The 23,179-nt window shown below is 41.4% G+C and overlaps 1 protein-coding gene across 14 annotated transcripts in view; it reads left to right on the forward strand.

Moving 5' to 3' along the window:
• The window catches only part of LOC139373547 (tropomyosin alpha-3 chain), a 35,033-nt gene that overhangs the window by 6,128 nt on the left and 5,726 nt on the right, over positions 1-23,179 (forward strand). Inside the window, exons 1-10 of one of the 14 annotated variants that reach the window (XM_071114185.1) lie at positions 4,248-4,442; positions 4,696-4,913; positions 6,828-6,961; positions 8,252-8,369; positions 8,799-8,869; positions 13,964-14,039; positions 15,401-15,463; positions 16,238-16,307; positions 16,512-16,590; positions 17,079-17,496. In XM_071114185.1, the coding sequence (XP_070970286.1) occupies positions 4,782-4,913; positions 6,828-6,961; positions 8,252-8,369; positions 8,799-8,869; positions 13,964-14,039; positions 15,401-15,463; positions 16,238-16,307; positions 16,512-16,590; positions 17,079-17,082 (747 nt within the window). In that variant the 5' untranslated portion in view covers positions 4,248-4,442; positions 4,696-4,781 and the 3' untranslated portion in view covers positions 17,083-17,496. Of the gene's footprint in view, positions 1-4,190; positions 4,914-6,827; positions 6,962-8,251; positions 8,370-8,798; positions 8,870-10,327; positions 10,404-13,963; positions 14,040-15,400; positions 15,464-16,237; positions 16,308-16,511; positions 16,595-17,078; positions 17,497-23,179 lie in introns of those variants that run through there. The other 13 variants (XM_071114188.1, XR_011627583.1, XM_071114186.1 and 10 more) reach the window with 13 other exon arrangements.

Genomic DNA, 23,179 nt, shown 5'->3' on the forward strand with positions numbered 1-23,179 from the left:
CTCTGTGTGTGTGTGGTCCTTTTGAGTGTGCAACGTGTGTATTTGTGTGTGTGTCCGTGGAGGCTGCTGAGGGTAAGACAGCTGATAATAATGACTGGAATGGAGACGATGGAATGGTATCGAACACATCAAAGATGTGGTTTCCATGAGGTTGATACCACTCCATTGACTCCATTCCAGACATTATTATGAGCCGTCCTCCCCTCAGCAGACTCTATTGTTGTGTGTGTGTGTGTGTGTCCTTTCCAGTGGCATTAAGTCTCAGAGGAGTCAGAGTTCTAAGTCGTTGGGATAAACCTTTCCTTGACCTACGTGGCCAGTCTGCCTCTCTCCACATGCTTGTGATTAGTGTCATAATAAGACACACTAAAGGACAGTTTTATGACTGCCTGAGTATGCCTAGCTCCATACGCACTAAATCCCAGGCACACAGTTTTCAGCAAGAGGGTAAAGAGCAACACAATCTTCACACATTAAGGTGCTCTCAAAGCACCGCTCCTTCAGCAGCGCTACTTAACCAGCAGCTAATGGCTAAAACAAACGTGCATTCAACTCCTGCTGAAGCCATAGGGTGTTTCTCAAAATGCATACTACCGTGCTCCAAGCACGCAAATTGGAGCACGGGAGGGTCGGAGTATGAGTCCAAATCAAAGTATGGTAAATGGAGCACAGAGGGTACTTCTCATATTCTCAAATTAATTTGGACATTTTTACCTGCCTACATACCATAGATCGCGAGCCCATAATAAGTCAATAGGGCTAACTGGCTAGCTACTACTATTATCTAGCCAGATAGCCACGAATAACTGCTAGCTAGGTACCCACGAAGAATTGACATCTATCTTGCATAATATTCGTTTTAGGTCAATTTTGCCTGTTAAGCTATTTGGTTAGCTACATTATTACGATTCACATATAGTTAGCTGATAGTTATGAAGTAAAACGGTTGCTTTGTGTATATCTTGTTAAGTCTCTATTTTGATTGTCCTGGCTGGAAGATGGTTCAGTAAATGGGTAAGTCCCAAGTCCATAGTAAGTCAATAGGGCTAACTGGATAGCTAGCTAGCCACAAAGAATTGGTCGCTATCCATGAAAAATGTAAATATACCTTGCATAACATTAGTTTTAGGTCATTTTTTCCTGTTAAACTAACTTGTTAGCCACATTATTACGATTCACATATAGCTAGCTGATAATTAGGAAGTAAAACGTTTGCTTTGTGTACATCTTGTTTTGTCTATTGTTGCCATTGTCCTGGCTGGAAGAAGGTTCCGTGAAGCATGAGGTAATACAGTAGGGGGAGTGCGAGTGCTTCTCAAATGTAATGTTTTATACAATGGGTGGGTTTAATCCTGAATGCTGATTGGTTAAAACCGCAATCCAGCCAGTGTCTATTCCACAAATGACCACCGGCTAAATCTATGAGTTTAAAATGCATATTTACTATATTCCGTCTGACTGCGCAATGCACTGTCTCATCACTACAGCCAGGCAATTTATACACTTGATCTCCACTATAAAAAGCATATAGATATTCAGCTCACATTTCTTTTAGACTCTTATTTTTCAACAGCGGATTTTATATCAACTTTGCTGTCTGTCTCTCTGACATTTGAAACATTGTTTCAATATTCAAATTCTCCAGCTGTCCCATAGTAATGAATGTGTCAGGATGAGACAGACAGATAGGCATCTTTTCTCAGCCAGTGGAAATCATGAATCAGCATAATTTTTATGGATATATACAAAGAACTATCAATAGACAACAGGTCAAACAAAACTAAGTGCAGCTAGTTTGAAGTCTTTCCAGCTTCAGTTTGAAGTGATCGTGTTAGATTTGTTGTTGGCTAGCTCCTCTGAACAACAGTGTCCTGACGAGAGAGCACATTTTATATGCCAGGTGATCAGGCAATATGGCAATGGAACATTTTTGAACGAACGACCTGGGTTGCGTCCAAAAGACTGAACGACTGGGTCGCGTCTCTGGCAACCGAACCGATAGAACAAATGACCAGCCGGCTTGGGTTGCAAGCCTAGATTTGTGTCGGGACTATATCTTGTGGAAGGATGAAATTGTATGAATAATTTCATCAAAATAACGTTCTCAATTAAAATATGTCAATCATTATTTGAATATGTTGGTAACCCGTTGTATAAAAGTGATAATGCCCTCGAAGCCGGTGTTTGGAGGATATATTGGCACGGTTTGCCGGCCCTCGACAAACACCCGTGCCAATATATCCTCCAAACACGGGCTTCTCTGGCATTATCACTTAATTATGCATTCTCCACACTCTCGTCCACACAAGAACCTACTCAAGAAAATGCACTTGGAGCATGACAGTGTGGGGCACGTTAGTATGCATATTGAGAAACACCCATTGTTTAGCACCTAGCTCCTACAAAAAGCTAACATTTTAGCATGTAGGCTACCACTACACCTTATTTTAGTATTATAACTCCTGCTAACAGTTTACAGATTTTTCCATAACTTGTGCTAACTAATAATCCCTTGCTAACTGACCATTTTAGTATAGAAGTAGCAAAAATGTGGCTTTGGAAGAGCCCAGCGATTTGCCACAGTATTGCAGTCAAACTGTGTTTGGCACACATTTTTTGCCCTTTTTCGGCCAAAGCACATCATTCTTCACATCATATACATTCTATATCTTATTTTCAGTCATTAGATAAAATCCTGAAATAGCCAAGATGTAGCCAAATTTGTATAATTTTTCAATAGACTTATAGTTAATAACAAACGTACGTCTAACCTCTAATTAGACCTATTTATACAATTATAAATTGAGAATCTGGGCATAGCAATGCATAATCAATGGACAGCGACAGAAACTCAACGTCTATAGTTGGCTCACAGTGCCAAACGTTGTCTGGAGCGACACTTGGCGGTAACAACTGGAAGTGGACAATCAAGCCATTTACTGAAACCATTCACGTTTCGAACAACACACGTTCGTTAGGCACCAAACGGAAGAAATCAAGGAGGGGACTCCCTGGATTTGACCAATAAGAAACGCTTATTTTCTTTTTCTGTTGCAATATGTTTTCAGGTGTGATCTAATAAACACAATCCTGGTATTGACGGTGGATTGAGAGAGGAAGGGAGGGCCAGGAAATGATGACTACAGCAGGATTTCTCAGTACTCTGCATCTCAAGGCCTGTTTGAAACATAGTCTCCTTCACAGATGGGGTTATTCACTGAAACGAAAGTTCAATTTAATTCGAAATACTTATTTCATCTCACAAGGAAAGATTATTTCGGGCATAATTTAAATATCTAGGCCTGCTGCACAGGTTTGGCTAGGTGTGGCAAAAAATGTAACCAATATTTTCATAGAAAAATAATATTGTATTTTAACGCATCGTTAAACCAACATATTACAAGACAACGAATGTTATTGTTTTATATCACACTGAATTCACATAAATGGTTGACAAGTAGTGACTTGATTTGTGTGTGTGTTCGGTGCATGTCTAGGCATCCTCCAGTTGTTGTGAAACATGAAGGAATTAAGAAACCGTCATATTCTGTGTCTGGAGGGCTTTGAAACAGGCTTCAGGTACGATGTGATGACAAGCAAAAAATGTACACATACCAAGCACATACTGTAGTCACACACGATGAACAAGTAGGCATACAATACCAAATAGCCTGTAGATAGAAGGCACACACACACGTACAACGTTTACACAAATGTTTACTACATCGTGATGTAGTGATTACGTTCTCATGCAGCTGAAAATTGCATTCCACTTAAATTAGACTCTAGACAGGGTATAGATACAGTGTGACATATCAGCTCGCAGTCAGAATGGTGGCTATGTCAAACGTTCACACCATACACGAACAGACACAAATAAATAACCAAATCAATTTAGATAAAATACTGGGGGGGGGAATCATACACGCACACTACCTGCAGCCTAGGTTGGTTTCTGTTAATAAAAGCTGAAGTTTCCCAAATATACCCCCATATATGGACTTTCTCAAATGCTACCCCGGGAGTGGCTTGGAATGCGAGTGATTTTATAAATTGTACGTCACTTTACCTGATCAGGACACGAAAAACAAGGAGTGCCTTCCTGTCGAAGAGACATCGTGCTCAATGCGCTGACAGGGGATCATTTTTGCTTTTCGTCTTGGGACCAACTAGTTCTAGGGGCAGACTCTGGATCAGCATTCCAGTCAATTGTCTACACTCAACTGGGTGTGGCGCAAGCCGGAAGTGGGTTGAAAAGGAAAGAGAAGGGGAACCGAGCCGGCATAGTGATTTGGAGACAGGGGAGGGAGAGACTGGACCGCACAGCACATCTCTTGTCAAGGCAATTTTGTATTCGTTTGTTTGAATGAGTTTAAATTAGAACCGCGCGCAATTGAAAGAAATCCCCCCCCCATTTTCGAAAGCGGAAGCCAATGAATTAGGTTTGCTACTTGCCACGTCTGTAGAAAAAACATCTTAGCTGATTTATAGCAGCAGGATAACTATCTAAACCATCTAGCACAGGGTTAGGCTAATTTGAAAACATTTTACTAAAGTAGGTTAGAACTGTCACATTTTTGTGCGTTATTGAGTCACTGCTGTTAGGAGGAATAACGTATTTTCACGCCACTAATCTACTACAAACAACGTTTTCCCGTCTTGGTGGGGCGTTGCTGCTTTTTTTCTTCATTTCAGGACAACTCCAGCTGAAGTCGAAGTTCTAAAACGTTTTAGAGAAGGAAAAATCTAACTAGGCTTAGCCTACGCTCGCAAACAAGACAATGTCTGGAAACAACAGCATCGACGCGGTTAAGCGAAAGATTAAAGTTTTACAGCAACAGGCAGATGAAGCCGAAGAAAGAGCAGAAATTCTTCAGAGACAGGTCGAGGTGGACAAAACATCAAGAGAACAGGTAAGGATATTCAGGAATCAACATTCGTTTAGGCATTTCGACAAGATGTGCACGTCGATAGGTGTACATTGTTTCGATGTACGAAGTGCGTTGATGGTGCACTTTTAAAAAGACACAATTTAGCCTACCACTGGGTCGTGATTCATGCATTTACACCTCCGCCCAAGGAGCCTAATTCGATATAGGTACGACCGGAAGTTACTTTTCGTAGCAGGTTAGGACGGACAGTTGTAACCAACATTCTTCTGTTACTTTACCCAGCCAGGGATGGGGGGGGGGGGGGGGGTGACTAAATGCTAAACAAAGATGTATAAACAAAATAAAGCACTACTTTTATTTCCTAATTTAAATAAAATGCACGTATTTTGCCTTTTAAAAACCAAAATATGTTTGCAAGTGGTCTCCGTGACGGTTACAAAAACGTGACTGATACAAGTCTGAGGTAGAGATTTTTAAATGTTTCTCCTATTTATGCGTTGGCCACGAGTATAGTCAACAACGTTATTTTGTTGTGAGTTAACGGAATATGAACATTTAAGTGAGATTTTCACCGGACAGGTACTTTAACAGAAAGACACGGATGGGATTTGATTTAATGCCCAGGGTGTACCGGGCTAGTGTTTGAATTAGTTTTGGAATCAGTTTGCCTTCTGGATGTGAGCAAAGTCCCCGTTTTTGCCGATGGCAAAGTCTGTTCAAAACGAAAGTGATGTAATTATTAAGCACTTGTAGGAATGAGTTGGATTCTGTGTTTTCCACATGCAAAAGTAATTGCCTTTCATAACGCTTTTACCTGCCTTCCCAGTGAAAACTAGTTAGAAAATTCTAAGATTTATTTTGTGGAAAATAGATGCACCATGCTGCCTATTTGACATCACCGTTACTGTTTGATTTGAGATGGGCTGCTCCTGCCACGCGTTGGCCCGATGACGTGATGGGCCATTGCCCGGTTCAACCTGGGCTATCGTAATAGAACTCCCTCACTGACAAAAGGCAGCTAGCTAGCTGTAGGAGCAATGGATTGTGGTCATTGATGTTAATTGCCATATTTTCTGCGCTTAATCGATATAAGGAATGGCCTGTTAACTACACCTTCCTACAATGTTCCACAGTTCATGCTTGATAGAGAAGTTGTGTTGAGCTCACGGGAAAAACTAACTAAATGCAATTAAAATAATTGACCTTATGTTGGTCAATTAGTTATTTAAAAAAAACAAAAATAAACCAGAATTTCGGCACTAATTAAACTCTGATTTCAATGAAAGTTCTTCTGGACCATTGAAGGAAATTGTGACCCCCATGCATTTCACCACCTCGCATTACACAGAAAGCATGGTAGGTGTACAGCTAAAGAGTAGAGGCCTTTAGCTTGATATGGCTAGTCTTTAATGCGTGTCAATGTCTCTCCCCTCTTTCTCATCTGTCCATCTAGGGCCATCTCTTTTCTTCTGTCATCTGTCTGTATACCTGGGTACACTGGCAAATTGTTATAGCCAGTCTAGTGACCTCTATTCAATGAAGGTTAACCATGAAAACTAACAAGAAATTGGTAGCATAACATTTATGCAGATTGTCTTTCCCCCACAATATATTTTCATTGGAGAATACACGGTAACAGATATTGTATGGTTGAAATGTTGTGCTACACTGAACATGACCCATGTACTGGATGAGAAAATCAAAGTGAAAGAATGGCCATCTGACTGGAACATTGTCTAGCCTCGTATATCGGTGGACGAGGTGTGATATGACGCAATGTTAAGTGCTTTGAGCACTAGAAAAAGCACTATATAAATCCTATATGACGGCATATACAAACAATTATGTACTGTATGTTCTAAGCGGGGTATGGGTAAATTCCATTTCAATTTGGGCAGTATACTGACATTTGGCCCAACTCTCCCCCTGATACAGGCTGAGGCTGAGGTTGCTTCCCTGAACCGGCGTATCCAGCTGGTTGAGGAGGAGTTGGACAGGGCCCAGGAGCGACTGGCCACTGCTCTGCAGAAACTGGAGGAGGCAGAGAAGGCTGCGGACGAAAGTGAGAGGTCAGTGGGACACATTAACAAAAAGGGAAAAGAGGCCCACACACTAATTCTCCAAACACCACTGTTTAAAGGGATACTTCTCCAGAGTCAGGTTCTGGTGGATACCATTTTATGTCTATGTCCAGTATGAAGAAAGTTAGTGCTAGCGCAATGACTGGAAGTCTGTCTGCTAGCATGCTACAACATGTATTTAGTCTTGCCCACATTATGTACAACCAGGGCTTTCTCTAAGGCAACAAAGTCCGATTTGTATCTCTAACATAGCCTGGTCAACTGTTGGGAATGGCTTACGCAAGTGTCGTCTGCATTCATTTACATACACTTGTGCATGTGTGAAATAGGACAAGTATAAGCACCTACTAAATTATTTATTTGTATAATAAAAGGCCCTATGCTTCAATGGAAGCGCAACTTTTTTTAATATTGGCTCCATGAAGTAAGACAACATATTGAGAAAAGGGTTCTTGGCCTTGGTCGTTATGGTCTTAACCTTGTCAGTTTATCATCAGTGTTGGTCAGGAAGTGAAAGCACAGAGCAACGATGGCACAGACAAAAGGGGAAACCCAGACACATCACAGGGGTGTAAATCTGTTTAAAACTTGCCTTCAAATATGGTGATAAGAAGTTGTGGCGGGAAGTGGGGGAATATGGCGCTACATAAAACTTCGGCAACAATTGTTTCATTGATGAAATATTGTTTTCTGTACCTGAAACTAAAATACGTTACGAACAGATTGAACAAAGTAAAAAAAAATATATATATTTTTTTTAAGTTTAGGAGTGCAAGGGTGAATTGAGTTATTGCACACGTGCACTTCAGACTATTCCCCAACAGAGATATGTGAATACTTGCTTAAATGCGCCATTAGGATTTCACTAGCTCTTGCTTGGCTCTTCCCACCTTGCTTGTTCTGCCCGTTGTACTTCATTTGCTCCTATTGTAAATGACGCCGATGATTAATCTTAGGTTAGTTACCAGTATCTTTGACGATTGTGTCTCCTATCTCTCCACATGAGTCATTATTGGCCCAGCCAATAATGTTAATTGATTGGATGCGTTTTCTTTGACACACTGAGTTTCTCCCTCTGTTGTCCCTCCCAGACTGTGAAATGTAGTGTCACATGCTGCTGACAGTGTAAATATTAAGTGTGTTTAGTTTGACAAATATCCAAAGTCTAATATCCAGTATTGGCGTATTACCACAAAATGGTGGGCTCTCAAGTTAGGATAGGCCAAACAAATCCCTACACGATACAATACGTGTAATGTGTGCCTGTGTTGGTTCCAGGGGCATGAAGGTGATTGAGAACCGAGCCCTAAAGGATGAGGAAAAGATGGAGCTACAGGAGATCCAGCTGAAAGAGGCCAAGCACATTGCTGAGGAGGCCGATCGCAAGTACGAGGAGGTGAGGATATCACACACGGCAGAGTTCTCAGAATGAACAGAACTGCCTGCTGTGCCTTAACTAGCCTTGGATAGTTGCGCAACATTTCTGGGAGAAGGTAATGTTAGGTAATACAATACGTGTGTTAAAATTGGTACAATCATGTACACACACGCCATGCTGCTTCAGTAATATCTCATAAGCACACACATACGGACACAATGTAACGTCCTCATCGAGACACAAAGTGGATGAGGTTATCACATACCTTTCCTCTCACGCAAGGCTGTAAGCTCACTAGTACAGTTTTGGCCGATATGTACACAATTTATATCCAAAATGGGCGTCTCTCCCCACACATACATCACCTGTACACCATCTGCGCCAATCTTGCAAGCAATTGTTTCCGTCTGCAACTGGCACTAAATAATCCTGTGCGTGTGTCTACAGGTGGCTCGTAAGCTGCTGATCATCGAGGGGGATCACGAGCGCACAGAGGAGAGGGCAGAGCTTGCTGAGGCGTGAGTTGCCACATGATTGAACTGCACAATAGTAACACACACACATATGCGCAGAACTACGCTGGTGGTACGTTAACACCTGTTCAACACTGTCAAAGATTATTCTGTCAAATGATTTGAATATACTGACGTTTTCCCTCTAAGGAATGTACACACCTACTACACAGAATACTATATAACATTTAACATGTACTGCGTTGTAGCGCTGTTGTCCTAAACATACTGTTGTCACACACCTACTACTCATGCAGAATGCAGACATGCATTGTGAATTTTCACGTAGATTATTTTTGTGAACTATATTTAAACAATTCCCTGTCTACATCATTATACCAGGCCAGAGTCTAATGCATTGTTAGAGGTTCAAGCGGCAAAGCTGGACCACACAATGTCATGCAGTGCCATGCCAATTGGCCACATTGTGGCGCTATAACAACAAGTTATGGAAGATGAACATTTTTAAAGGTCACGACCCTCACCCCGTTTGCGTTAGTGTGGGTAGCATCTCAAACATACTGACCAATAAACATTCAAGTGGACTTGACCTGGCACATAAATGCATATATTGTAACGCAGATGTGATTATTTGTATTGTAACAACTTGACATGTTCATAACACTGTCAATACTCAACATATGCAAGCATGTTCAAATCGGTCACACTTATAACTCTTGATCTGATGAAATTTGGCACATGCTCAGGAATTTGAGTCTAGCTAACCTGCAGAGGATGGTTGTCTTTGGCCGCAATTACGGCACTGGGACAGCAAAAAACATTCATGCAAGCTTATTGGCTTATAGCGGCCATGTTTGAGCGAGAGTCTTGGAAAACGTAGCGTTTTGAAGATGTGCGTCCATAGATGCTATATACCAAATTTGGTGCCAGCGATTCTGGAGAAGACATTTTTAAAGTAGTCAACATTATTACAAATTGTCCAAGATGCATCAAAAGCATAGTGCATGATCTGTTTTATGAAGAGTTCTGTTATGTGTTAATTAAGCATGTTAAGGAGTACAGATGTTGCAAATCGTATTGCGATCTGTCCTATTTGTCCTGATGGTGGTGCTGTGGGGCCATAGCTTGAACCCTGCCAGGGCTTGAAGGTATATTAAAATAAAAAATACTGCTTAGTTTGCACTTTTGGGACTATTACATTGGTTTCATTTTATCAGAGCAACGAAATCAAGCACAGCTCAAGTTTTTGAAAGCGTTTGATCCGGTTCTGCATTATACCTTTCCCACTCCCGGTATCATCCCAAACTGGCCCCATCCTCACTGTTCCCACAGTCAGGAGAATAAACAAGTGTGTTTGCATAACAATGGTTCTGTATCCTAATGAGAAATTTACCTCCCTCTGTCTCTGTGCATGTTTCTGGGGTTCCGACCTAAATTCCACGCATGACCCCCTCCATGTTCCGCATGTTTATGCGTGATACCGCCCCCTCCCTGCACTAACAGCAAAGCCAGGGCCCTGGAGGAGGAGCTGAGGGGTTTTGACCAATCTCTGAAGTCCCTGCAGGCCTCTGAAGACCAGGTAGAGTGCGTTTGTGTGTGTCTGGCGTGAATATGTATGGTGCACATGCCTATACTTCAGTGTGTGTAAGCTAAAAAGGAGGGCGTAGGGTGTCCACCCACTCTGGGCTGAGTGGGTGGAAATACGCTTTGGTGGTAACTTCACTGCCTTATGTTTTAAAATACATTTTACCGAGACAAATATAATTATTCATGTTCTGAGTCATTCAGTGGGGTCGTTCCCAAATAAGTCAGATTTCTTAACCTAATACATCTGATAATAAGCACTGAGCTCTGTTGACATGGCGTGCAGGTTTCTCATAACTTTTGAGTATTCTACAGTTTGTGGTTGTCTTCAAAGTTGTTTCTGCAGGTCACAATAAGCAAAACTATGACACGGGCTGAATTAAATGCACTAATCTTTGAAAATATAGAACTTGGTGTACACTCAGTGCTCCTTTGACATTTCAGGGGTATGCTTGTTTTTTGTGGAATCTTCTAAAAAGAACAGGAATTTATGAAAAGCGCAAACTAAAATATAAAATACTACATGTCATGTCTCACTCTATCCATCTTACCTCTATTGTTTTTTTTTGTCCTGTGGACTTGAGAAGGATGACAAGCTCAATGCCAAAGGTAGCCAGTAGGCTACTTCTTGCACAGAATCCAGCCTAGCTGACGCAATGCTATTGTCCTTATTTTTGTTCTTATTTTCCCCCCTATGGCCTCTTTTTTTTATTTAGTCACTGTAATTCTGGCCATCCCACTAGGGTAAAAACTCCAATAATTTATTAACATAATTTGACCCATTGGTCAAAATATTATTTTTTGATTGTACACCCTACTGTGTATTAGAAGTCGACCGATTTAATTGGAATGGCCGATTTAATTTGAGCCGATTTCAAGTTTTCATAACAATCAGAAGTCATTTTTTTTGTTGTTTTCTTACACCTTTATTTAACTAGGCAAGTCAGTTAAGAACACATTCTTACTTTCAGTGATGGCCTAGGAACGGTGGGTTAACTGCCTTGTTCAGGGGCAGAATGACAGACATTTACCTTGAATCCCCTAGCTGACAATCTTGCAACCTTACAGTTAACTAGTCCAACACACTCACCACCTGCCTCTCATTGCACTCCACAAGGAGCCTGCCTGTTATGCGAATGCATTAAGAAGCCAAGGTAAGTTGCTAGCTAGCATTAAACTTACCTTATAAAAAACAATCAATCAATCATAATCACCTGTTAACTACCCATGGTTGATGATATTACTAGTTTATCTAGCGTGTCCTGCGTTGCATATAATCAATGTGGTGCGCATTCGTGGGAAAAGGACTGTCGTTGCTACAACGTGTACATAACCATAAACATCAATGTCTTTCTTAAAATCAATATACAAGTATATATTTTTAAACCTGCATATTTAGTTATTATTGCCTGCTAACAATTTTTTTTTTAACTAGGTAAATTGTGTCACTTCTCTTGCAACAGAGTCGGGGTATATGCAGCAGCTTGGGCCGCCTGGCTCGTTGCGAACTGTGTGAAGACTATTTCTTCCTAACAAAGACAGCCGACCTCGCCAAACGGGGGATGATTTAACAAAAGCGCATTTGCGAAAAAAGCACAATCGTTGCACGACTACCTAAACATCAATACACAAGTATATATTTTTAAACCTGCATATTTAGCTAAAATAAATAATAATTCATGTTTTGTTTTCGAAATGATAGTTTCCGGATTCGACCATATTAATGACCTAAGGCTCACATTTCTGTGTTATGTTATAATTAAGTCTATGATTTGATAGAGCAGTCTGACTGAGCGATGGTAGGCTCGTAAGCATTCATTCAAACAGAACTTTCGTGCATTTGCCAGCTCTTCGCAATGCTTCAAGCATTGCGCTGTTTATGACTTCAAGCCTATGTAACCGATGTGAAATGGCTAGCTAGTTAGCGGGGTGCGCGCTAATAGCGTTTCAAACGTCACTCGCTCTGAGACTTGGAGTAGTTGTTCCCCTTGCTCTGCGGAGCGATGGGTGGAGCGATGGGTAACGATGCTTCGAGGGTGGCTGTCGACGTGTTCCTGGTTCGAGCCCAGGTATGGGCGAGGAGAGGGACGGAAGCTATACTGTTACACTGGCAATAATAAAGTGCCTATAAGAACATCCAATAGTCAAAGGTATATGAAATACAAATGGTATAGAGAAATAGTCCTATAAATACTATATTAACTACAACCTAAAAACCTCTTACCTTGGAATATTGACGTCTCATGTTAAAAGGAACTACCAGCTTTCATATGTTCTCATGTTCTGAGCAAGGAACTTAAACGTTAGCTTTCTTACATAGCACATATTGCACTTTTACTTATCCAACACTTTTGTTTTGCATTATTTAAACCAAATTGAACATGTTTCATTATTTATTTGAGGCTTAATTGACTTTTATTTATGTATTATATTAAGTTAAAATAAGTGTTCATTCAGTATTGTTGTAATTGTCATTATTATAAATAAATTTAAATCCGCCGATTAATGGGTATTAACTTTATTTGGTCCTCCAATAAACGGTATCGGCGTTAAAATCATAATCGGTCGACCTCTACTGTGTATGTGTGTTGAGACTGTGTGTTTATGCTCAACTGAATAGATGTGCTTTAGTGTAACCTACCATTGGTAGAACATCAGGCTTGAGATTTATGGATAGTATTGGAGCTATTTATCTCAATAAGTGGACAGGGAAAGTGTTTCTTGTGTGAGGAGAAAGAAGTAATCGGACTCGTGGCCTCCGGACAAACGGGTGGTCCCCTTTGGATGACTCCAGGACTTGCCAACTTCAGCCTTCTCTTTCCTTACCTTGTCAGTCTCTACCATGCCTCCCTTTCCCTTCCCTTCTCTTTTCTCAACCTGTTTGCATGAAATCCAGTGTGTATTAAGTGACATCCTACTGCTCTAAAGTCTATGGGAGAGTTCAGGTTCATGTTTAGTAGGATTGAAACTGGGTGAAATGGGAGCTGCCATCTCGACTCATCCAGGAACACACTTTAGTTTTCTGTTGCAAAACGTTTTGCTAAGGTGTGCCCTACTGAACACAACTCAGAATTTGACTCATGAGATCTCGAGCATGTGCTACTCACTTTTTTTTGTATGCCGACAAGGACATCTCCAGCCTAAAGCATGCCATTCTGATGACCGTGACCATTACTCGTATTGCTCATCTTTCGTTAGGGATGTTGCTTAAACTGATTTCCTGTTGTGACATGTGGGCTCACTTTAATATAGGGATATGGTAGTGTCAAGGGTCTGTGACCGCCGCGGTCTGTGGTTAGCCTCGTGCCTTTTCTCTGCCGTTTCTGTCATAAGGCACTCATTCTTCGTGTTCCTTAACTACTGTATCTGTGCCACACCGCCAACTTTGTTTCTGTCATCTCTCGCCATCAATTATCTTAAACCATATTGACGATGTTTTCACACTGCTGCTCTTTCTTTCCCTCCTTTTTACACTGCTCTGCCCTCGTCACCCTCTGTGCCATCTCTCCTTGTTCTCTTGAAACAAACTCAATGGCGACCTCCCCTCAAATCCAGTAAATGTGCTGAACTGGAGGAGGAGCTGAAAAACGTCACCAATAACCTTAAGTCCCTGGAGGCCCAGGCGGAGAAGGTAGTGTGTGTGTTGGCATTTTACCTGGTTGTGTGAACCTCAAATTAAACCAGCATGTTACCTGTGTGGGCATTTTTTTTGTGACTGTATATATCTGAGCAAGCGAATTTAGTAAGTAATGTGTTGACAAATGTCTTTGCACATGTTGCAGTTGATAGATAATACTGTATCGGTGTGAGCAGCATTTGAGTGCAGCGGCTGTATTTACCCTACACCAAAGGTTCTGTATTGACTCTGCCTTGAACAACATTGGCAGTGTGTACTACCTATCCATATACCCCAGGCAGTTACCCTTGGGTTAATTGGTCTGTGTAGTTAATTGCCTTTTGGCATTTACCTCCATTCTAGGCTTGAATACCCCCTACCCCTTCAAGACATCCATTCTTGTCATCGGTGCCCTTTACAGCCTATGTTTATAATGTCTAGAAAGGTCACACTTGCATGGAGTTAATTTAATCTCCATATTTCTGATTGGACCAAAGGCCTGCATGGACAAACACCCCCATACTAAGTTTAGGGTTTGGTCTAATATAACATATAGATAAAATGTAATGTTACTCTTATGTCGAAGAGGCAATGGGGCCATAATGAATTGTTCCTTTTCACCCCCTTTGTAATCGTTATCTTCCAATGACCCAGCAGTGGGAATACAAATGCACACTTCTTCCAGGTCTGTGTTCATTAGGCACCAACCAGAAGAAAATACTGAAACAGGAGACTACTGGGACTTGTTTTTGGTTGCAAAACCTTTGAAGAAGGTTTTCCATTGTGTGACTTAATGAACACAACCCAGGTTTATGATTGTTCCCGCTACATTCTTGCATATGCAAGTCCAGGTGTGCTCAGAGCAGATGCACAGTAAACATCCCTACAAGTAAAGCTGTTTCAGTGGAATAAAGGTTAAATAAGTGGTATTCTACTTCCATCTTTTATGGACTGTAGTGTTCTGGTATTCCTCCGTTATGTTTTACCGGTGACCTGTCCTACGGGGAAAAATATTCAGAACTTTGGCAAAATAAATGTTTTGCATGGAAATGCTTCAATTTAATGTATTACGCAGATTTTTTTGTTGCCTAGTCCATTTTATTTCGGTACATTTCTTATTGCTATCAGTGATTGGGCAATCGAGACACTGCAGTCCAACTGGGAATTGCAATCTCAGCAAGCAAGTCACACGGGTTGTCATTGATATTTGTCTAATTATTGAACTAAATTGACATGCATTATAATGGCATGTTAAGGATCCTATTGCAGCATCGATAAACTGGTCTTTGACATGAGATTGGGCTGATGTGTTATGTTTTTGTGAGTCTGTGTGCTCTACATGCACTTTAAACTGACAATCCTATCTTCTATTACAGTACTCCCAGAAGGAGGACAAGTATGAGGAAGAGATTAAGATCTTGACTGACAAGCTCAAAGAGGTAAGTGGATAACCTGTAGAGCAGGTATCATCACTAGATTCACACGCGGGCTGATATTATTATAATTGTTTTTGGAGTGAATGGTCAGGGGGCCGGACATGTTGTTACAAATTTGTAGACTGCAAATTGACTGCAAAGAAGCCCAAACGGATATAAATCCTGACTAAAACAATAATTACAAACCTTGTTTATGTTTGTATACGATCACATACTGTATCTCTATACATGGGAATAGTTTGGAACAGATTTCAAAAACAGAAATAGCTTGGCACTGATTTGCTAGGGTTTTTAGTCTTGTGTCCAGCATTCAAATAAAATCTTGGCCCTCGGTCACCAGTTCGGGAACTCTGACGTAGAGAATGGGGAAAAAAGCCTCCTTAATTTGGTAGCTATAATTGCACATGGTTGACACTCTCTCTAGCAAAATTCAGGGAAGTCTATCTAAGTTCATGCGTTGTCTATGACGTCCCCTTATAAGTATCTAGTTTGGTGTTTCGGGGCGATGAATGGGGGGGGTATTTATGTTCAATTCCTCAAGGAGATTTCTTTGATACTAGTTAATGGCTCGGAGGTGGGTATTTTTTGTTTCTGATCTGTTATTTGTCTGGATGTCTCGTTTTGTAGTTTGTCTTGTGCATTGCATTTGTTTGGTCCACTTATTTTTCCTTCAGAAAGTGATAGTTTTGGTTCGATTGCTTTTGTAGTCCCAAATTAACATTTAGTCTAGGTTGTCTAGTATCTTGATTGAATGCTTTGTTTTTTTACTTCTCTTAGGCTGAGACTCGTGCTGAGTTTGCTGAGAGGTCTGTGGCCAAGCTGGAAAAGACCATCGATGATCTGGAAGGTAGGATCCAGCCACTTTGCCTTAACTCCTGTATTTCCCACTGCACTGTCTACAGGAGAAGTCCTGTTCTGGCTTAATCATGCTATTAGCATACATCATCACTTTCTCTTTGGCTGCTATTTCTTTCCCTCTCTTTTCTTTATACACATCTTCCTATTCTTAAAAAAAAATATTATCCCTTCACTCTTTGGCCTCTCTGAACAGATGAGCTATACGCACAGAAACTGAAGTACAAGGCCATTAGTGAGGAGTTGGACCACGCCCTCAATGACATGACTTCCATGTAAATACAGGCCTACTGTGTGTGGTTGTCGTGCAGGGACTGGCGGGGGGGGGGGGGGGGGTTGACTGCAACCCTTAAATTCCCCTAACACTGCATGGAAGTCAGGTGTCCAGGAAAAACACCTGGCTCTAACACGTTACCTAACATCGCATATCATTTGTTAAAATTTTTAAAGCACTGGCAGACCGTGACAAACTACATCATGCAAAAAGCAAAGCTTGAGTAATGCTACAAAGCCTGTCAAGCAGGACTATTTATACTAAAATGTATTTGTGTGACCCAATAACAGTGTGATGTGAGTGGTGTGACATTAAAGGGTGGTTCATGAAGTCTAATAGCCGAATAACTGAATGCTTGCAATTTTGCATATCAACAATACACTAAACGTCCACAAGAATAGAGTCTGTGATACCCAATGGCTACTAATCGTAACAATGTAATGATTCTCAGAATCTGTAGTCACAGTTTCTCAACCCCTCTGTTTTCAGATAACGGGAAGCTCTCACATTGTGGTTTCAAGAATGTTTTCTCAGTCCTCCTGAACATCCATCTCGGGTGTGCAGTTCTCGCTCTCCCTCTTCTGTCAATATTCACTCATTCCTCACGTTGTTAACACGTTGTTAAATCTGTTCCCTTTTTGTGCTTTTCACTCTATTGTCCTGTTTCTTTTGCCTCTCTCTCTCGCTCTCTCTCTCGCTCTCTCATTACTCTTTGTGACCCTCATCTATCCCTCCCTCATCCCCCCTCCTTTTGGGAAACAGTCATTGTATCTTTGGGTCACTGTATGCACTGTACTTGTTGTATTGCTATTTCCTTTTTTCTCCATCTTGCCTTCACAATGTTCTTTACTTTGTCTACACTCTGTACATGTGATTCTCTATAAACATTTAACAACGGGAGAAGGAATAACCTGTCCACGACTACTTTATTCTCTTTTGGCCTGATCTGGCTAGGGTAGCTTCAAAGTGACAACAAACAATTATTTCTGGTTCTCTTACCATGTGCACATTGTTTTTCCACAAATAGTTATGTTAGAAATTGTACATTTGATTTTATGAGCAGAGGTGATGGCGCCTCCACATTTGGGTTTAGCATCATGCTAGCACTAGAATTAAGAACATACTTTAAGGGAAAGCAGAATACTTCATTAAACATGTGCCATCTGTATTTTGGTCATTTACTCATCTAGTGCCACTCGCAACAAGTTCATTCAAACGAGGTCAAGTAATGGATAGGTTTTGTTCACTTGTTCAACGAGATGTGTCACAAGGGTGCAATTTACAATACAGAGCTGATTAGCAGTGCAGCTTATGAGATATGAATGTGATTAAAGAGCCATTAAAGTAATTTCATTGTTAATATCTTCCCCTTTTAGTGTGTTTTAGTTTCCCCCCCTCCAGTTTTCTGAATTTTCATTGTTGGATGTAAGACTGCAAAAACACCAGGAAGTCAGCTGCAAGTGATTTTAATTTTGGAAATCTGTTCCCAAGTATTCCCATAGATGTAATCATATACAACAAATATATATTTCATTGGATTTTTATAGCACTTTTCTACCAACTGAGGTACTTTACATAGTAGGGGGAAATTTGTAGCATCCACCTCCAGTGTTGCATGGCAACCATTTTTGTGCTCAACACACAAGCTATCAGGTGGAGAGGTGAGGCGTGATATATGCCAATTAGGAATGAGGGGGATGATTAGGTGGTCATGATGGAATGTGGCCAGGTTGGCAATGTAGCCATGACACCAGGGTGAACAATTTTTTTTTTGAATGTCCCATCCAAAAGACAGCACCCTATGCAGGACAATGTTCTCAAATATAATCAAGGTTTGAAATTATTGTTTTAGTTACATAAACTCAGCAAAAAAAGAAACGGCCCTTTTTCAGGACCCTGTCTTTCAAAGATAATTTGTAAAAACCCAAATGACTTGCTAGATCTTCATTGTAAAGGGTTTAAACACTGTTGCCCATGCTTGTTCAATGAACCTTAAACAGTTAATGAACATGCACCTGTGGAATGGTCGTTAAGACACTAACTGCTTACAGACGGTAGGCAATGAAGGTCACAGTTATGAAAACTTAGGACACTAAAGAAGCCTTCTACTGACTCTGAAAAACACCAAAAGTAATATGCCCATGGTCCCTGTTCATCTGCGTGAATGTGCCATAGGCATGCTGCAAGGAGGCATGAGGACTGCAGATGTGGCCAGGGCAATAAATTGCATTACATTAAGTGGTCACTATCTGACACTAATAGCTTACAGATGGTAGGCAATGAAGGTCACAGTTATGAAAACTTAGGACACTAAAGAGGCCTTTTTACTGACTCTGAAAAACACCAAGATAGATGTCCAGGGTCCCTGCTCATCTGTGTGAACATGCCTTACGTATGCTGCAAGGAGGCATGAGGACTGCAGATATGGCCCGGGCAATAAAAAGCCATGTCCGTACTGTGAGACGCCTAAGACAGCGCTATAGGGAGACAGCACGGACAGCTGATCGTCCTCGCAGTGGCAGACCACGTGTAACATCTGCACAGGATCGCTATATCCGAACATCACACCTGCGGGACAGGTACAGGATGGCAACAACAACTGCCCGAGTTACACCAGGAACGCACAATTCCTCCAGTGCTCAGACTGTCTGCAATAGGCTGAGAGAGGCTGGACTGAGGGCTTGTAGGCCTGTTGTAAGACAGGTCCTCACTAGACATCACCGGTAACAACGTTGCCTATGGGCACAAACCCACCGTCGCTAGGACTGGCAAAAAGTGCTCTTCACTGACGAGTCGTGGTTTTGTCTCACCATCGTCGAAGGACTGAGCGTTACACCGAGGCCTGTACTCTGGAGCGGGAACGATGTGGAGGGTCTGTCATGGTCTATGGCGGTGTGTCACAGTATCATTGGACTGAGCTTGTTGTCATTGCAGGCAATCTCAACGCTGTGCGTTACAGGGAAGACATCCTCTTACCTCATGTGGTACCCTTCCTGCAGGCTTATCCTGACATGACCCTGCAGCATGACAATGCTACTAGCCATACTGATCATTCTGTGCGTGATTTCCTGCAAGACAGGAATGTCAGTGTTCTGCCATGGCCAGTGACGTGCCTGGATCTTAATCCCATCGAGCACATCTGGAACCTGTTGGATCGGAGGTTGAGGTCTAGGGCCAATTCCCCCCGCCCCAAAGAAATGTCCGGGAACTTTCAGGTACCTTGGTGGAAGAGTGGGGTAACATCTCACAGCAAAAACTGGCAAATCAGGCGTACTCCATGAGGAGATGCATTGCCGTACTTAATGCAGCTGGTGGCCACGCCAGAAACTGACTGACTTTTGATTTTGACCCCCTCCCCCCCTTTGTTCAGGGACACATTATTCCACTTGTTAGTCACATGTCTGTGGAACTTGTTCAGTTAGTCTGAATCTTATGATCATACAAATATTTACACATTAAGTTTGCTGAAAGTAAACGCAGTTGACAGTGAGGACATCTTTTTTTTTTTGCCGAGTTTATATCTGTTTAGGCTTCTTGCGGTCAATTTGCAGCCCAAATGTATTTGATGTTCCCCTCCAATTAAATAAATGGCCTGCAGCTAAATCTAGTTGATGATCCCTGTTTTATTGGCGTGCATGTGTGGTTGCTGGTGTTGCCAAAGCAAAATCAGTTGCTTGTCATGCTAACTAGCATAAAATCACATTTCATCAAATATGGTCTGGTTTTGTATTAAAACAGGTGTCCCTAGAACTTGTTTGCTAACTAACCCAATTAGTTTAAATAAGTACACTTTTAAAGACTGATGAAAGATCCAACTTTCAAAAACCAGTCCTTGACAAGCTAACAGTCAACTGACAGATTGTCTAACTAGTTTTTAGACATATTAACCAAATAGCTAGCACCTTATCCACATTACCCCCACTCCCCCAGAGGAAGTTGCAGCCACTATTTCAATTTAATTTTCTATCCTAGAGAGGACATGCAGATTTAGGTTCCTCCTCCGAAGAATAACAAAGGCTACTTGTGTTACGTTAATATTTTTGTTCAGTGTAGATAAGGTTAGCATGTTAGGGCACTGACAGCTGCCAGTGTAGTTGGGGTAATCAACTCCACATGGAAATTCCCACACCAATTTGTGAATATGTACAGTTGAAGTCGGAAGTTTACGTACACTTAGGTTGGAGTCATTCAAATGTGTTTTTTTTAACCACGCCACACATTTCTTGTTAAACTATAGTTTTGGCATTTGGTTAGGACATCTACTTTGTGCATGACACAAGTCCATTTTCCAACAATTGTTTTAGACAGATTATTTCACAATTCCAGTGGGTCAGAAGTTTACATACACTAAGTTTACTGCATTTTTAAACAGCTCAAACTTCCAGAGAACAATGTCATGGCTTTAGAAGCTTCTGTTAGGCTAATTGACATTTGAGTCAATTGGTGCTGTACCTGTATTTCAAGGTCTACCTTCAAACTCAGGGCATCTTTGCTTGACATCATGGGAAAATCAGCCGATGTGTCAGAAAACATGTAGACCACAGGTCTGGTTCATCCTTGGGAACAATTTCCAAACGCCTGAAGGTAGCACGTTCATCTGTACAAACAATGGTACGCAAGTATAAACACCATGGGACCACGCAGCCGTCATACCGCTCAGTAAGGAGACTCATTCTGTCTCCTGGAGATTTGGTGCGAGAAGTGCAGATCAAATCCAGAACAGCAAAAGACCTTGTGATGATGCTGGAGGAAACAAGTACAAAAGTATCTATATCCACAGTAAAACGAGTCCTATATTGACACAACCTGGGTGCTTTGTTGCAGGAGGGACTAGTGCACTTCACGAAAGAGATGACATCACGAGGGAGGAAAATTATGAAGATATATTGAAGCAACATCTCAAGACATCAGTCAGGAAACTTAGGCTTGGTCGCAAATGGGTCTTTCAAATGGACAATGACCCCAAGCATACTTCCAATGTTGTGGCAGAATGGCTTATGGATGACAACAGCCAAGGTATTGGAGTGGCCATCACAAAGCTCTGACCTCAATCCTATAGAACATTTGTGGGCAGAACTGAAAAAGTGTTTGCACAAGGAGGCTGAAAAACGTGACTCAGTTACATCAGCTCTGTCAGGAGGAATGGGCCAAAATTCACCCAACTTGTTGTGGAAGGCTACCAAAAAACGTTTCACCCAAGTTAAACAATTTAAAGGCAATGCTACCAAATGCTAATTGAGTGCATGTAAACTTCTGACCCACTGGGAAATAAAAGCTGAAATAAATCGTTCTCTCTACTATTATTCTGACATTTCATTTTTAAAATAGTGGTGATCCTAACTAGCCTAAAACAGGGAAATTTTACTAGGATTAAATGTCAGGAATTATGATAAACTGAGTTTACATACGCCTTAGCCAAAAACATTTAAACTTCGACTGTACATGCATTTGTTCCTAAGATTTCTAAGTTATAGTTCATATAAAGAAATCGGTCAATTGAAATAAATTCAATAGCCCTTAATCTATAGATTTCACATGACTGGGAATACATGTGTACAGATCCTTGTGACATGGGCTGTGCATTATACTGAAACGTGAGGTGATGGCGGCAGATGAATGGCACAAATGGGCCTCGGGATCTCGTCACGGTATCTCAGTGCATTAAAATAGTCATTGATAAAATACTATTGTTTTTGTTGTTCGTAGCTTATGCTTGCCCATACCATAACCCCACCACCACCATGGGGCACTCTGTTCACAATGTTGACTTCAGCAAACTGCTCACCCACACGACGCCATACATGCTGTCTACAATCTGTGAAGAGCAGACTTCTACAGTGGCCATCGACGGTGAGCATTTTCCCACTGAAGTCGGCTAGGACGCCAAACTGCAGTCAGGACACGACCCTGATGAGGACGACGAGCAGGCAGATGAGCTTTCCTGAGACCTGTTTCTGACAGTTTGTGCAGAAGTTTTTCGGTTGTGCAAACTGTTTCGTCAGCTGTCCGGGTGGCTGGTCTCAGACGATCCCGCATGTGAAGAAGCTGGTTGTGGAGGTCCTGGGCTGCGGTTGTAAGGCCGGTTGGACGTACTAACAAATTCTCTAAAACGGCGTTTGCTCATGGTAGAGAAATTAACATTCCATTCTCGGGCATCAGCTCTGGTAGACACTCCCCCAAAACTGCACATTTTAGTGGCCTCTTCTCCCCAGAACAAGGTGCACCTGTGTAATGGTCATGCTGTTTAATCAGCTTCTTGATGTGCCACACCTGTAATGGAGTATTTTGGCAAAGGAGAAATGCTCACTAACAGGGATCTAAATACATTTGTGTGCACAATTTGAGAAGCTTTTTTTGCGTATGGACATTTCTGGGATCTTTTATTTTGTGACCAACACTTTTACATGTTGCAGTTTTTTTTTCTGTGTAGCTAGCTAATTTATTTTTTTACTACATATTTGAAAGATTAGCCCGCTTGCTCTTGCTGGTTGTGGAGCTGGATTTATGTTTCTTAAGCATTGATTTAGGGAACACTTTGCCACAGATGGAAACAACTAGCCTATCTTTGACTTCGGCATCTATTATCTCAA

Source organism: Oncorhynchus clarkii, chromosome 18 (genome assembly GCF_045791955.1).
Source record: "Oncorhynchus clarkii lewisi isolate Uvic-CL-2024 chromosome 18, UVic_Ocla_1.0, whole genome shotgun sequence".
NCBI lineage: Eukaryota > Metazoa > Chordata > Actinopteri > Salmoniformes > Salmonidae > Oncorhynchus > Oncorhynchus clarkii.